Here is a 17,125-nt window from a genome sequence, read left to right on the forward strand (position 1 = left end):
CCTAAATTTTTTTCACGCATTTTACGTCAAAAAGTGACATTTTTCCTACATTACTGGGAACTTGAACCGTAGCGCTCCAGCCTGAATCTGCACCCGTTTGAAATACATAATGAACACATAAGAGAAAATGGAAGACATTCTCTCTTTAAAGCAATCTATAACAAATTCAAATTTATTACTTAATACAATGGATAACTTTAAATTGAAGGAATTTTAAAACAGTTACTCATGAAATAATTAAAATAGCTGAAATGATTTATTTCAAATGTTTTTATTAATTAACAAAACTTAAGTAGAAGTTTCAGAGAATTTGTATCATTCACCATGTATCAATGTATATGCCCTAAACCAAGAATGTCTACTCTCCAACCCAATATCACCTATTCAAACCCCCTCAGCAGGAATATGCACTTTACATACTTTCAGTGATTTCATTACTGTTATTTTTGGAATTTTTCCATTTCAAATAGGCAAAAGGATATGTGGTTGTACCAGAGAAAAATTTGTAATTGAAAAGAAAAATTAACCAAAAATCTGAAACATAAGTTAGAGGGAGAGTTGCTCAAAAAGTTTATGATTTGTAATTTACTTTAAAACATCACTAAAATAGGAAAATAGAAAAAAATTGTAAGAAAAATTTAGCATTACCATTTTCTTGTACAGGTGGTTGTGAATGGTGACAATTTGATTATATAAGAGGATTACAATATAATTTTATTAAAGTCTAGAAGATCTTAATTACTGTAAATACAGAAATTATTGCAAGGTTTTTATTAATGTGAATAATGCAGTTTATTTTTAATTATTGTGGTGATAATGTTTGATAATGGTTGGTTTCATCAATTAGATATTGATACCATTATTGATGAGGACAGATATGTTTCAATAGTTGTAACAATTCCGTCATCTTTTCCTTGAATGTGAGCTACCGAATTAGACTTATCACTGGATTTGTACCTACATGAGCAACACGATGGATGCTACATGTGGAGCAGGATCTGCTTACCCTTCCAGAGCACCTAAGATTACCCATGGTTTCTGGTGGGATTAGTGTTGCTCTTTAGTTTTTTATGTTGTGATTTGCGGTCTTTTGGTCATCTTTTTTTTTTTTTGCAACGGCACTGTCAGTTCATTTTTTAACTTATAAGTTTGAATATCCCTTTGATATCTTCCTCCTCTATTTAAAGGGATTAAAATGTATCATTGGACATAACTTTTAAATCAAACCCTTTAAAGATGATGACCAAGTGATTTCAGAAATGATTGGTTTTTATATAATTTATTTTAAATGATGACACCAAGTGATGGCAGCAGTTCAAACTTAACCTCTTTCCTGCAGAAATTAAATCATCTAACTGATAAAAACTAGGTCAAGGTCATCAATCTACACACAAAACAAATTGATACCATATAGAAACTATGATGCTTTTTTATGGTCGATGAAAAAATTATATTGCACAAGTACATATAATTAGGAATAAAAGTCCATTTCCAGATAACATGATCTGAAAATACTTAAAAGGATAATGTTCTACTAAGCTTTCCAAGCAGAATAACTAAAATACATCTATAAGAAAACCTAAAGATCATAAATACAATTTAAGCTTTAAATCTATATTTGTAATAGTTTTAGATATTTCAAACGCAGGGGACTTTTACTTTTCTAAAAGCAGTGACATTTTCAAGAAAATAGAAGCTTTCAAAGATTGAGTATATAAAACATGATAAAGTATGATGAGTGTTATACAGCTCTGGAATGTAATAAAATGAAATATGAAGTAAAGCGATCAAATAGAAAAACAAGAAAAAAATGAAGTGTTGTAGTATAAATAATTTATCTGTTGAGCGTAAAATTTGGCTTTTCTTTAAATCTAAAATTCTTAAAGTGATATTTGTCTTCCATAAAATGACACTTTTTCACACATATTCACATCTTTGCATTGATAATTCAAGTCAGAAACAATAATCACTGTACAAGTGAATGCAAATACTCTCTTTTCTCAAAAAACTCTTCTTCTTTGCATGATTTGTCCTTTTATATCAACAGGATATGGACATAACTTGTGAATAATCTCAATGTCTAGTATGCTGACTAAGTTGGTGTCAGGATTCTTTACTTATTACATGTTTATTTGTAGCTTCGGAGAGTTTATTTTTCTCCTCTGATATGTCTGAATAGGAATGACTGACACCTGTATTAGACTCTGTGTTGACTTTTTTTGCTGCACGAGCACCTGTTTCTTCTTTAAGCTTTTCATTATGAGCATCTACAGTTTGTAGTTTGCTCAATCGTACAACTTCCAAAGACATCGCTTCAAGATTCTAAAATACAGAAAGAAATTATAATGTAATTTAATCTATTTTACATCCTGAAGAAATTTTGATATTTGTAATAAAAGACAGCAGATTATTTCTTTAGGCATTACACTATTTATGCAAAACATCAGTCCTGCTTTAGAGAAATTCATCATAGAGAATATTTAAACAGCAAAGAGATGTCTTGTTTTTTATGCAACAATATCACAGCAGTTTGATAGCCTGTCATATTGCAACATGTAATCATTGGAGTGAATATGACTAGAATTCATCTGAAAATCTACTAGTATAAACAATGTAACTTATACAAAACTCCATTGAGCATGACTAACAAGTTTGGCTTCAGCATCTTCTTGTAAATTAGTTTTCCAATGCTATTTCAAAATAAATATCAAAGGTCTATCATTTTTATTTTATTTTTCCACAAAGGTTAAATATTTGGAGAATGTAAAATTCTAATTTAAAGTCACTAATGTCATTATGGTCATTGATTGACAATTCAAATGGAAACTCTATAGAACCCTCACAAAAACATTTGTTCAAACAGGCTTTGTAATTTGCCATTTCAGAATGTTTTGGTATATTTTTTGCAGTTATTACCAAAAGAATGTATTAGATTCTAAAATGTTAAATTTGATTGCACTGATAAGTACTGTCGTTGAAGTTGCTATTTATCCTAACAGCAGTCATACTGTAAGGTCAACTATAGAGTTGAATTTTAATTCCAATTTAAGTTAGATTATACACCTTGTCCTTTGGTCTTTGATAGATAATTGTCTCATTGGCAATCATACAACATCGCTCCTTATTTTTATAATAACAGGGGCAAAGATTTATAAACCCTTGACTCATTACCGCTAAATTTATTCTTCAGTTTCTAAAATGAGTTGAATTTCCAAAATCAATGAACATCTCAACCAAAACAACTGTCAACAACTAAAAAATAAAGTCCTTGTCTTTTATAAATGCATTGTGCAAATTTGTTGATTTTTATTCTGGAAGTATGATGTCGACAATTATACCCATTCTGAACCCCAATTGATGATGCTTTTGTTAAAGACAAATCCATTAGAAGAAGAAAAGGTGAACATCTTTCAAAGTTATACGATCATGACAATTCTCCTAAAAAATCACATTTAATTAAACTTCTCCTGAACTTGCATAATAGGGTAGACATAGAACTGACACTTTCAATAATGACGATGACTTCTGAAATATCCTTACATCGTTGGCTTATGTCATGTGAACAATGACAATTGAGCGTGATGTATTTGACTATCTATCCGTCTAATTGAATCAATCTAGATTAAACCTATGCAATAATATAATCAATATAAACATTCCCTAATGTTTGTAGTTTTGAGAACTATTTTGAAGAAATAGATCTTGATGAATATTGGGCTTTTCAGGTTAAGTTTGGTTTGAAATGATTAAAAACAAAAACCAATGAGAAACTTCATATATGTTCTATACTATCCATTAATGATACAGCTGATACATAAACATTTCAAATTGTATTCGCTCTAGTGGAGTGGCACTTTGATAGTAAACATGTATATTCAGAGTAAAAATATGGCATATTGGTATTCATATGGTACAAGTATTATTACTGATATATAATATTGGAAAATCTGGGATTTATGAAAATAAAGGGAAGGGACTAAGGGCACTCAACACTGTCCCCAATCACCTTGCATTGACCTCCAATATGGCAGCAAAGGAAAATAACTCTTACCAGTACTCAATTTTTTTTGTCAATCAAAACTTTCTATACATATTATGTTGAAAATGAGGCTCTTTTAAATATAAATTATACCAGAACACACCCGCGGGTCCATGACTGAATTAAAGTACTGATGCCTTATTTTCAGCCTGGATTTTAAGTATTCGTAATGTTATCTGATGAAGTCATACTGATTGTAAGGTGCACAGTTTTCTCTGCTTTCAAAGTCTTTCTGTTTGAACTCGTCCTGGTTTTCTTACAACAATAAACTTACTATCAACTAAATATAATTTTTTTAACTAATTAACCAAAATTAATAGTTATATTGATGTGGAAGAAAACAGACTTGTTAAATAGTGTACTTTAGTGTAACATAGAAATAACACAACCACTGGAAGAATTCCTGGTTTTCTCCTGTTAGAGGAGTGATTTACAGAAGGTAATAGGTTATAACCGGAAACTACATGTGACATATACTATTGGTATTGGTATCGGATTCAACCTGGAACTTATTAATAATAAGTAATATTAATTATGTGGAAAAAAAAGGGCCTGGAATGGTGTAATTTTTAAACAACACCATTGTCCTATATTAGTTATATATAAAGTTGAATTCTTTGATTTGTCGTTTTGATGTCATGCCGGCTAACAAACAGGATCTCATTATTTTAGTAGTATAGATAAGTTACTTTTATAAATATTACTTTACATTTATACAGATTTTACTTGCATAAATTTTTTTCTCAGACATCAGATAATTCTTTCATAAAGCATAAAAATTAATTCCTGCTGAAACATTAGCTGTCTTCCTAAAGCACTTGAGAGTTAATATGGACACCTTTGAGTCAAAGATTAGTGTTTAAGGACTATAAATTATAATATTCCTTAAAAAACTTGAAGGCAGACATATATAAATGATTTTATTGAGACTTGAACTTATTTACAATTTGTTACCCAAAACAAACTACATATGCCTTCTATATCATTTGGTCTCTAATTGAAAGTTGTTCCATTAGCAATCATGCCATATCTTCTTATTTTTATACATTTGCTCCTTATATAATTGTTATTATCAGTTATTTTCATGTATTAAATAATTTATAGGAGTAATATTTCTGTCAAAATTTTAATGATTATATTTTATCTGTATAGTCTATCAAATTTTAAGGAATTCTTAATTTTTTTGTCACAAAATAATTTAAAGATTTATATTCATAGTACCGGTACATTAACAGGTTCTTGTTGTGATATGCATGTTATATTTGCCACTGGCCATTAAAAACCAATCTTACGGTATCACCATCATATTTCAATAAATAGGCAGTGTTTTTCAATTATTTATGTAGGTTTTAAGAAATGAAAAAAAATTACTCGAAGGAATAATTTTAAATGACATAGAAGCATGGACTATATGTAGTTTTTATAAACCCTGCTTTTTAATAGACCAATAGGTTAAGCCAGAATTTTAATCTGCTAGTTCACAAGGTAACAGTTCACAGGAAGGTATGTCACCCTACTCAGACTCTAATCTGCTAGTTCACAAGGTAACAGTTCGCAGGAAGATATGTCACCCTACTCAGACTCTAATCTGCTAGTTCACAAGGTAACAGTTCACAGGAAGATATGTCACCCTACTCACACTCTAATCTGCTAGTTCACAAGGTAACAGTTCGCAGGAAGATATGTCACCCTACTCAGACTCTAAGCTGCTAGTTCACAAGGCAACAGTTCGCAGGAAGATATGTCACCCTACTCAGACTCTAAGCTGCTAGTTCACAAGGTAACAGTTCGCAGGAAGATATGTCACCCTGCTCAGACTCTAAGCTGCTAGTTCACAAGGTAACAGTTCGTAGGAAGATATGTCACCCTACTCAGACTCTAAGCTGCACGTTCACAAGGTAACAGTTCACAGGAAGATATGTCACCCTACTCAGAATCTAAGCTGCACTTTCACAAGGTAACAGTTCGCAGGAATATATGTCACCCTACTCAGACTCTAAGCTGCACGTTCACAAGGTAACAGTTTGCAGGAAGATATGTCACCCTACTCAGACTCTAAGCTGCACGTTCACAAGGTAACAGTTCGTAGGAAGATATGTCACCCTACTCAGACTCTAAGTTGCTAGTTCACAAGGTAACAGTTCGCAGGAAGATATGTCACCCTACTCAGCCTCTAAGCTGCACGTTCATTGCTCTTACACCAAGATACTGCATGCATAACAGAAAAGCAGCAAATACCAAATATCAAGTCCAAGGTTTAACCAAGCCTGGAATTAACCATATGCTGTAAAACTAAAACATAATCTAATTCTTTTCTTAAATGTTACCAAATTCTTAGCATTCCTAATGGTTTTTATGTCAACATACATCATAACTTCACTAAGAATCAGTCTATTTTCTATAAATTCTGTAGATGTATAATGGATAAAAAGTAGTCATAATCTGATATTTTGTAAAAACAGATAATCAAATAGGATAAAATATCAATAAAAAGATTGGTCAATATTTATAGAGCATTCTTTTTTTTCCTATATAATAATTCTCAATAGATTGAAAGCAGCACTAAAATTGTACATAGAGCAAAATCAATTCTAAAGCCACGTTCTCCTCACTGCAATGATAGTAGTAATCTACCCAAACTCAAGTTTCTATTTTCATGTCTTTCACGTGGAAGTGGGAAGTCCTCTGGGAGATGAACCATTACGTTAACTATATTAATGCCAAAAAGTAACAGAAAATTTGATAGATGTGCTTTCAAAGCATTTAGATCTAGTGTTATATAATTTTCCTGCAATCGATTATTTTACTCTAAGGGCAAATTATGGACAAGAATAGATCGATAGAAACTGATGAAGATAAGCAGATTTTGTTTTAAAAAATAGTTTTTACATGACTATACATCAATAAAGTGATATTAAAATCCTTACTTGATACACATTTCATTTACTTCTGATAGTATTCATTAGAATCAATTTAATTAGGATTAATCTTAAAAATGTTCAAATATCAAAAGGAGGCTATTTTTCACGTAAAATTTAAAACTGATATTTGGAACTATGAAAGTATGTACAAAAAACAAAAGTCAGAGGGTCCAAAAAGCCTAAAATGCTAAAAAGTTCCCGATTTACAGTACTTGAAATTGCATTGTGTTTTATTGGATTTCAAAATGGTGATTCAGAATTTGAAGGCGATGGAAGTATATTAATGCCACAACGTTACCTCATGAATGGCTTTTAGGGATTTGAATACCCAATTAGAAAAAGGGTAGTTCATGGTTCTCCCATATAATTGAACATCAAACTTAAAAATTCAATATGTTGTTTACTATCATTTGAACACCTAACATCCCCCCCCCCCTCCCCAAAAAAAAAAGAAAATCCTTGAATATCACATTAAGAGACATTTTGGCCACTCTGATCTGTAACTATTAATTACACAATAACATACAAAAATTCAACTTCATATAAGGGAAAGGAAAAAGTCACTTCTTTGAGATTTTCAAGGATCATGCGGATAAAAATAGCTATTTCATCAACAATTAAAATTTGTGGTTTTCCTATACCCATGCATTCATATCCCGCAAATATTAATGAATCCACAATATACAAGAATTGGAAACGAAACTACCATTTTGCAAGTTTTCAACCCATCTATTTATGACAATAACTATCATCTTAGTCTGTAAGATAACCATCAAATAATGAAGTTTCAAGCAGTGGGAAATCTAGTGACAAAATATTACCTCCCCTGTAAACACTGAAAACTAGATCTTCTCAATGTTTATCCGGTTTTAGCAAGGGCTCTATCAATTATGAATTTACAGGAAAACATTCTTGTAAATAGTAAAAATAAAAATAAGTTGAAATAAAAACAAAACTTCCATTTAATGTTATCAGTTTCCTCCTTAAATAGAAAACAATGAGTACAGCAGGCTGTATAGAAGCTTGATGTACAATTGGTTTAAAATGTTGCTATGCGAATAAATTCCTGGAATACCAACTTCAATTTATTTTTCTACTGGCTGTATACCTCTCTGGAACATGCTAATTATCTGTATTTATATGCAGCTAGATCAGAGAAAGTCAGGGAAAGAATTCCAAAGGAATCGTTAGATATGCAGCAAAGATTAGCAATTTTTAAATTATGTAACTAAGCAAATTCAAACTGACCTTATCCCAATGTAAACATTGAATGTGAATAGATGGAGAAGACCTCAAATACATGAACAAAAATCGAGATGACCTTATCCTAACATTGTATAAAAAAATGTAGAAAGATACCTACTTAAAAAGAATAGTTATCTTTAATTTTTTAACCTGCACAGACAGAATTTAAAATTATTAGATTCACAAAAATACAATATTTCTATATTGAATGTACATGTGACAAGAGCAGACCGGTGTACTCGAAAACTTAGATGTGAACAATAAGTATATTTTGGGGAATTGTAACATGCTAAGGACTTTGTGGAACACTCCGAAAATTAGTGACCCAAATGATCTTTAGATTTTGTATGTACATGATTTTTCCAATTTTTTTTATCAATATGTAGCAAAGATTAGCATTTTTAGGTTTCAGTTTCACCATCTTCTTATTTAATTATCTCGATAAATACCGAACATAAAACATTGTGTATTTGCATATATGTTTCTAATAACACAGTTTAACAAATAATTTCTTTATCATGTACAGTTATTATTTAGATATAACTTTTGATCAGTATTATCACCAGCATTGCATATGCTATTCATAAATATGATGTACATAGGCCAGTATTCTTAATATGGCATAATATACTAAACCCATCATCTAAAGGCACAACAATATTTCTTTCATGAAAATAATATCCGATTTACACAAAAAAAAGTGTTCTCATTTATAAATCCTACAATGGACTTGGAACTTCAATACATTTAAAGCAACCTGATTTAATATTTTACACTTTAACTTTCTTATTTGAATTGCTCTTATTTTTCTAATCATCAGCTGGGATATATGTTTATTGGCATAAGGTATGTGTCTGTGGCTCTTTTCACAAAAATACTTGAAAGTCATACACATTTCAGTAAGATTTTTTGTGAAAAGTGTCGCTGACTTCTAATTAAACACAAGAAACTTGTATTATAATATGCCAAGAATGCATTACTGTCAAGATGCTGTCTTATTATCATCTCAGATCATGTCTTTATTCTATTCAATGTAATTACCATAAAATTTAAATGTGATTATCAGTAAATAAACTTCACATTGGATTAAAAGAAGATATATTACTTCAAAGCAGTCGATTCTTTCACTTTAATGTCATTAAGAAAAGCAAATGGGTATTTAATGAATTATTCAATGACTAAATCCAAAACTGTAATGGCCAATGTATTGATAAAAGAGAAATAACTCTGTAGAAATACATAACGTCACTTACATAATGTATCCCCCCCCCCCACCCCCTTATGGAGCTACATATATGATAAATGTACCGTATATACTTTTTACAAGCATCAGTCCAAACGTTGGCTAACTAGAGGCCCCCCACTTTTTCAAAATCCTGGATCCGCACCTGAAAACTTCCCTATGCAAATTAATGAGAGAACCAAAAGTGCAATCAATATTAAGAGCAGGGTTTTAACTCATCATTATTAAAACAGGAAATCTTTTTACGTGGAGGGTACAATAACTATACAAATTTTTTTTGTTAGGAAAATGTGGTGTTCATTCAACCAGTTTAGTTAAAAAAAAACAATACATGAGAAAAATATCAAATGTGCTGAACCAGTCTAGGAGATGTTTTGCCGAATAAAACCAAGAAAAATGTGATGGCATGTCCTTGAATGTCTGTGATCAGCATGTTTTGAAATGATTTCTACTAATGTCGTTTTAATGAGAATATTGAAATGTCTCTTTTCAACACTTAAATCGCATCATTTAGCAATTTACAATATTGTAAACCCTCGTACTAGTCATTAATATTGCCCTTTTCTTGTTAAATCAGTTCTTCCATGTAAAGGATAAAATGACTTTCATAATGTCTTTACTCACAGACATTTTATTTTTCTGCACATTTGGAAAGTTTACCAGACTGTCTTGTAGAAAACATCAAATTTAATTTACAGAGAAGAAAAGAGTAATTTAATGAAAAGATGGCTTTAGGACATTTCAGCATAGACAAATTAATAAATTTATAATACATTTATATCTAAGGGCAGAAAGTTTGACTTGGAAAATACAATTTCAACATGCACTCTATCTGAATATGTGTACAATGAAATTAACTTCATTTGAGGCAATTCAAAAGAAATAAGTCTGCTGCACAAATTTATATGCAAATTGACATGATACTTCTAGTACAATGATATTAAACACTAACTTGTAAATATGTATTAATGCAGGTACATAACTCAGTTTCTTAATCATGTCTGGGATCAACAAACTTTGATTTAACTTATATAATTCATTGTAACAAGCATGAAAACCAAAGAAAGAAAACTGAATCTAGTCTCTAACTCAAGAATAATAAAGTGTTTGCCAAGTTTAAAAGTATCACAGGATATTATTGCATTAGATTTTCTTTTCATTTTTATGTATAAATATATTTTTTTCTTGAACAAAATACTGAATCATTTCAATTTCCATGAATAAGTAGTCAAGATTTTTAACATACTTTGTTTTTGAAAAATGAAACAATATGTCTGGCAACAAAAATTAAATTTGAAGATATTGTCTTTTCAAAAGTGCATACAAGTAGCTTGAGCACACAGTTATTTCAATGTGCATTTCTTTTTGACAAAAAAAATTAAAAATTAAAAAAATCACACCTGCTCTATCCAATAAAGCTTTTTACATGTAGTGTACTACTTTTGGGACAAATTGTATCAGAATTATAGAAAAGTCTATCGAACTCTAACTCAAAATATGAACAATAATTCAGTTTGACAGCTTCAGTTCAGACATACTAATTTTTGTCCTTTTCAAACTGGACCAAATCACTACTTCACCTAAATATTTTTACATGTAATTTTATCCCCCTACTTACTATTTTGTGCATAAAATATAAAGAAATAAATTTGAAAGGTGTATGAAAAAATTTGCAAGTTATACACTGTCCACACTAGGGACTCTATTTGTAAACAATGAATATCAAAGGACAATAACTGTGTCTTCAGACCAAGTCCTACTCCTTGTACTTTAAGAGTCAGTACATATAACAATGAATACCTAATAACAAGTCCTAATATGTTTCTGATGATTTGTCTTAATTTAATCAAATTTCTGGATCCTTGCTTCATTAACACCCTATTTTTAAATATATCAGGTCAATTGAATCCTCATTGAATTCTTTAGACTGAGGTCAGGATTTAATAAACTCACAGTAAACTTGACCAATCATTGGATTTTGGCCATGTACACTATGACAGATGTCACATATGAGTAGGAGGATATGCTAACCCTTCCAGAGTACCTAACAGTTAGTTTGGTATCTTCTTTTGGCCATGTACACTATGACAGATGTCACATATGAGAAGGAGGATATGCTAACCCTTCCAGAGTACCTAACAGTTAGTTTGGTATCTTCTTTTGGTCATGTACACTATGACAGATGTCACATATGAGAAGGAGGATATGCTAACCCTTCCAGAGTACCTAACAGTTAGTTTGGTATCTTCTACATGATATATTTACATATTGGTAATTTTCACATGTGTCTAGTTCATACTATGTTCGCTGCTGAATTTACATATTGGGAATTTTCACATGTGTCTAGTTCATGCTATGTTCGCTGATGAATTTTTCCAGCAGAATTTACCCTACATGAACATTTCACTTTTCATCATAAAGGCATGGTACAAGACCATAAAACGCAAATAACGAACACAGTGAAGATTCAACTGGCCCTTTAAGGGCCAAAGCACGAACAAAACCAGACGCAAAAATAACCTGATATACATATACTGGAATATCTTTACCAATACTAAGGTTCATTTTCCTCTGGTCTACATGTTGGTGACATTAAATAGTTGCTGTTTTAATTAAGGACCTTATATCCTCTAAAGCTTCAAACTTTTACATATGTTCAGCTATCAAGAATTTGATGCTGTAAAAACAGTGGTAGTTAAGTACAGAAATCATTTAATTATAATAGAGGTACAAAATGGATTTAAGTAAAATAAATTCACAGATTAACAGTCAAATTTTTTTATTAATTAACTGAACATGTTCTAAAAATGCGTTCTTAATTTTGGGTCTTTATGGTCTATAAGTGTCCTAACTATTTTGAATACAAAATGTTGGTCAATGGTACATAATAAGCATGCAAAGTTATCTTGAATTTTGATATGGATATTCAAATATCTGTTACTAATACAGCTTTATAAGATTATATTTCTTAATTGTCACATGTCAAACTATGAATGCTCCCTGCCAGACCTCATGGTTTTGTATTTTTAGTATTATCTTTTGAGTCATAAACCACATATTTACTAAACTTATAGATAGATAATTCCCCTTTAGAAGAGGAAAAGCCAACTGATACTTAGGTGATTGGTTCAATGATCAAGGTCACAATTTTCATCAACAAGTGTGCACATGCTTTTAAATGTCTCACCTGCTTTACTGAACATGATTGGATTTTATGTTCTAAGTCTTACCAATAACAGTTTTACATGTTCTTTTGAATTACTCGTCACAGACAAACGTGAACAGCAATTAAAGCCCTGTTCCTTTACTTAGGGTTTATAAAGTGCATGCCAAACTTTTGTGTCATAAATTAATACAACATATTCCTTAATTTCCATTATACTTATGTACAAAATAAAAATGCCAAAAACTATAAACTTCCATCACAGTTTGGGCATATAAGTTATTAACAGTAAAAATTGACCTGTTCTATATGCATATTTTTGGTTATAAGCAGTTAATATTTACCTATTCTAAACACATATTTTTGGTTATAAGCAGTTAATATTTACCTGTTCTAAACACATATTTTTGGTTATTATAAACATACTGCCCTTGGATAAAGGTGTTATGGTAGATTAACACATGAGGAATAAATGGGGAATGTGTCCATGGGACACAGATGATGCCCTCGCTTACATATCATATAAAGTTATAAAGGGACATAACTGAAGAACCGTAAAAGTGACGCTACCCAAATTTGTACTTGATCTGAGTTTTGTGGTAATAAGTATTGTGTATAAGTTTCATAAAATTTGGTTGAGGCAAACTTAAGTAAGAGAACGGAAACGAAAAATTCAGCATTTTTTCCATTTGTAAAGGGGCATAACTCTAAAACAGTAAAAGTGACACCCCAAAATTCAAACTAGATCTGTATTTTGTGGTAATAAGCATTGTGTATAAGTTTCATAACATTTGGTTGAAGCTAACTTAAGTTAGAGAACAGAAACGAAAAATTCAGCAATTTTTCCATTTGTAAAGGGGCATAACTCTAGAACGGTTAAAGTGACATCACCAAAATTCAAACTTGATCTGTGTTTTGTTGTAATAAGCATTGTCTATAAGTTTCATAACATTTGGTTGAGGCAAACTAAAGTAAGAGAACGGAAACGAAAAATTCAGCATTTTTTCCATTTGTAAAGGGGCACAACTCTAAAACAGTAAAAGTGACACCACCAAAATTCAAACTTGATCTGTATTTTGTGGTAAAAAGCGTTGTGTATAAGTTTCATAACATTTGGTTGAGAATAACTTAAGTTAGAGAATGGAAACGAAAAATTCAGCAATTTTTCCATTTGTAAAGGGGCATAACTCTAGAACGGTTAAAGTGACACCACCAAAATTCAAACTTGATCTGTATTTTGTGGTAATAAGCATTGTGTATAAGTTTCATAACATTTGGTTGAGGCAAACTAAAGTAAAAGAACGGAAACGAAAAATTCAGCAATTTTTCCATTTGTAATTGGGCATAACTCTAGAATGGTAAAAGTGACGCCACCATAAACTTAATGCCCCCTCCGCTACGGTGGGGGCATAAAAAATTTTCACCCAAGACGAAGTTTTTCAACAAGTGTGTTAATCACCCCAACACCTTCATCCAAGGGCAGTACGTCTTTTTATTATACTGAATGCCTTATGATTCAAGTGTGCACTATGTTATTAGAAGGACAATTGTAAAAAAATTTCAAAAATTATCACCCGAGACGAAGTTTTTCAACAAGTGTGTTAATCACCCCAACACCTTCATCCAAGGGCAGTATGTTTTTTTATTATACTGAATGCCTTATGATTCAAGTGTGCACTATATTATTAGAAGGACAATTGTAAAAAAATAAAGTCATAAATTAAGATAGTTTACTAATAGCAACCACAAAACGACGGAAATGATGTAAAAAAAGAATCGGTAAACCTCGGCCAGAGCAGGTGTTAATTGTTCCAGATTGGCAAACTTCGGGCTCAGCCGGTGTTAATTTTAGGCATTAGCACCCGTTGCTATGGATGGGCAGGGCTTATGAAAGGTTAGTGAAAATTAACAAATGCCGCATGTCTAATGAAATAAATGGATAATATAAGAAATTTGTATAAAGTATAAGAAAAGCAGTTAATATCTACCTGTTCTAAACACATATTTTTGGTGAGGGTTTCCTCTAACATTCTCTGTAATTTTTTATTCATATCTTTAAGATTTTGTTCATCTGTTTTATTAACAAGGTCTAAAACTTTTTTCAATGTTAGTTTGTCATCTTGTGGCTGATGTATTTTGGCATCTGAAATACATGAAAAAATCAATTTCAGTACTGTGCAACAATGATGTTTATTCCACTGTTTATACATATTGATAGTTTAATCAATATTTGATTGGTTGAGACTATCCCACGTGTCATTGAACACATCTTCATATTCCCTTCTCAGGATCATATTCCCCTCTGAAATGTCGGGATCACATCGTGTGATGTTACGCGCGGTTAATGTACATAATGCTTTGAACTTCTATTTCTTCTTAAAATAGTGATAGCAAAAATCATTATCATGTTCAAATTTATTTCAGACGATAAAACAAAAAGACTTATAATGAACTTTTGGTCCGTACTGTTTATCAATGTGTATGTCATGATAAGTTTAACTTATAAAAACAAGTGGATAAGATAAAAAAAATTATACAAAATAATAATTAATGTATTGATAGTAAACAAAGCATAGGCAGTGGAATAAAACATTCGTTTCCCCTTGCCTCAGGAGATATGAAGATTTGCTCACCCTAGAAAAAATCATATTTCCCTCGGGCAGAGCCCTCGTGAAATATGACTATTCTTGGGTGAACAAATCTTCATATCTCCCTCAGGCATGGGAAATAAATGTATAGTATTCCATTTATGCAATGAAGTATCCAAATTTTAGATTCAGTTATTGTTGAAGGATATCACTTTGTTTTAACTTACTTACTTAGCTTTGTTTATTATTGTAAGTTTTAATTTCTATTATTACTGTAAATTCAGAAATTATTGCGAGGTTTTTATTAATGCGAATAACGCGACTGGGTGAGTATCGCAATAATATGAACTCGCATTCTGATATCTGGCACATATGTCTAATATTATGCTGTAATAAAGGCATACTTTGTAAAATATTTATGAACAGAACATTTAAAGAGAAAAATATAATTATACATTAGGCAATACTATTGACAAGAAAAGGCTTCAATAATTTACAATTGACCCTTTAGGGAAGTTGAGATAAAATACCAATTCCTTACCATTTTTGGTTCCAGTATCTCTGACATAATGTTCTATGATCTTGGTTTTCTGTATTAAGTCTTCGGCCATAGCTGAGTTACTTGTTTCTAAGTGTGAAACCTAAAATATAATTAAAACATGATCATTTCACTCCACTTGTGCAAAAAATAAAATTGAGAATGGAAACAGGGAATGCGTCAAAGAGACAACAACCCGACCAAAGAGCAGAAAACAGCCCAAGGCCACCAATGGGTCTTCAACACAGCGAGAAAATCCTGCATCCGAAGGCAGGCTTCACCTGGCCCCTAAACAATAATGTATACTAGTTCAGTGAAAATGGACGTCACACTAAACTCCAAAAGACTACTGTAATGTTTTTAAATTATCTTTTAAGGAGATAGACATGAGTCATTGGGTGAGACAAAGTTTAAAAAGAACTTGAAAGCATAAGACTACATACAACCATTTTCCCATGTTTTTCAATATTACTCAATTCACTTTGAAGTTGAAAGGGTGGAACATAAATTGTTAAATTCTCAATCCAAGAATAGACTACACATTACAAGACTTTAAGGTCAAATTTCCAGTCATCTCTGACTCAGCCAAGTTTCGTAAGTAAGAGATTGGAAATCTTAGCCTTACATGTGTTACATTATGTTTCTCATATACCTTTTCTTCCAAGTTCCATTTGGCTTGCTGTAAATTTCCTAATCTATTTAACAATTCATTGTGTTCTTCTTCATGGATATCATTGGACGTTGATGGGAAGGGATCACATTTTTCTGGTGACTATAATATAAAACATTTATTAACTATCAAATAATGACAATTTTAAAAAAGAAAAAATATAAATTTTAATTACAAAAGTCAACTAATATTTGTAAATGTTTTATTTTAATAATAAAATATATATTCACTGAAGCAAGAAATTATAATTTGGTTTTACAAAAGATACAAAGAATAACAATGTTCCTGCAACATCATATCCAGTACTGTTATAACATAACAGTGCAACACCTGCATGGGAGGTATTTCTAAGACATTGCAAAACATTTTTGTGGTTTAATTTTTTGTTTGTTTGGGGGTGGGGGTACGTTCATGAAAAGTGCTATGTTGCCTTTATGTAACATTTAATGTCCAATAGCAAATATAACATGCATATTCAGGACAAAAAAATGTTAACGTCATATGCATATTTCCTACATCTGACAAACAGGAAAAGTCCAATGTTTAGTGTGTTAGCACAAATAACATAATCCTGTTGAATACATTTGGCTGAATACTAGCCAACCAGTCTTTGCCCCTACTCATATAAGCTGCATTCTTAGAAGAAAAGGATTAGATATCAATTTTAGTCTATTTTTAATTTACTTTGGATTCATTTATTTTCATTGGTATCAATTTT

General features: G+C 31.2%; 1 protein-coding gene across 1 annotated transcript in view; it reads right to left on the bottom strand.

The window, feature by feature from the left end:
• Window positions 1–786: 786 nt before the first annotated feature.
• LOC127699993 (GRIP1-associated protein 1-like) overlaps window positions 787–17,125 on the bottom strand; it is a 54,735-nt gene continuing 38,396 nt past the window's right edge. The window contains exons 25-28 of the mRNA XM_052203700.1: window positions 16,390–16,509; window positions 15,741–15,840; window positions 14,600–14,754; window positions 787–2,322 (exon numbers count right to left, since the gene is read on the bottom strand). Of these exons, the coding sequence (XP_052059660.1) occupies window positions 2,104–2,322; window positions 14,600–14,754; window positions 15,741–15,840; window positions 16,390–16,509 (594 nt within the window). The 3' untranslated portion in view covers window positions 787–2,103. The remainder of the gene's footprint in view (window positions 2,323–14,599; window positions 14,755–15,740; window positions 15,841–16,389; window positions 16,510–17,125) is intronic.

The sequence above is a fragment of the Mytilus californianus genome, unplaced genomic scaffold (assembly GCF_021869535.1).
Source record: "Mytilus californianus isolate M0D057914Y unplaced genomic scaffold, xbMytCali1.0.p SCAF_1, whole genome shotgun sequence".
Taxonomy (NCBI): Eukaryota; Metazoa; Mollusca; class Bivalvia; order Mytilida; family Mytilidae; genus Mytilus; species Mytilus californianus.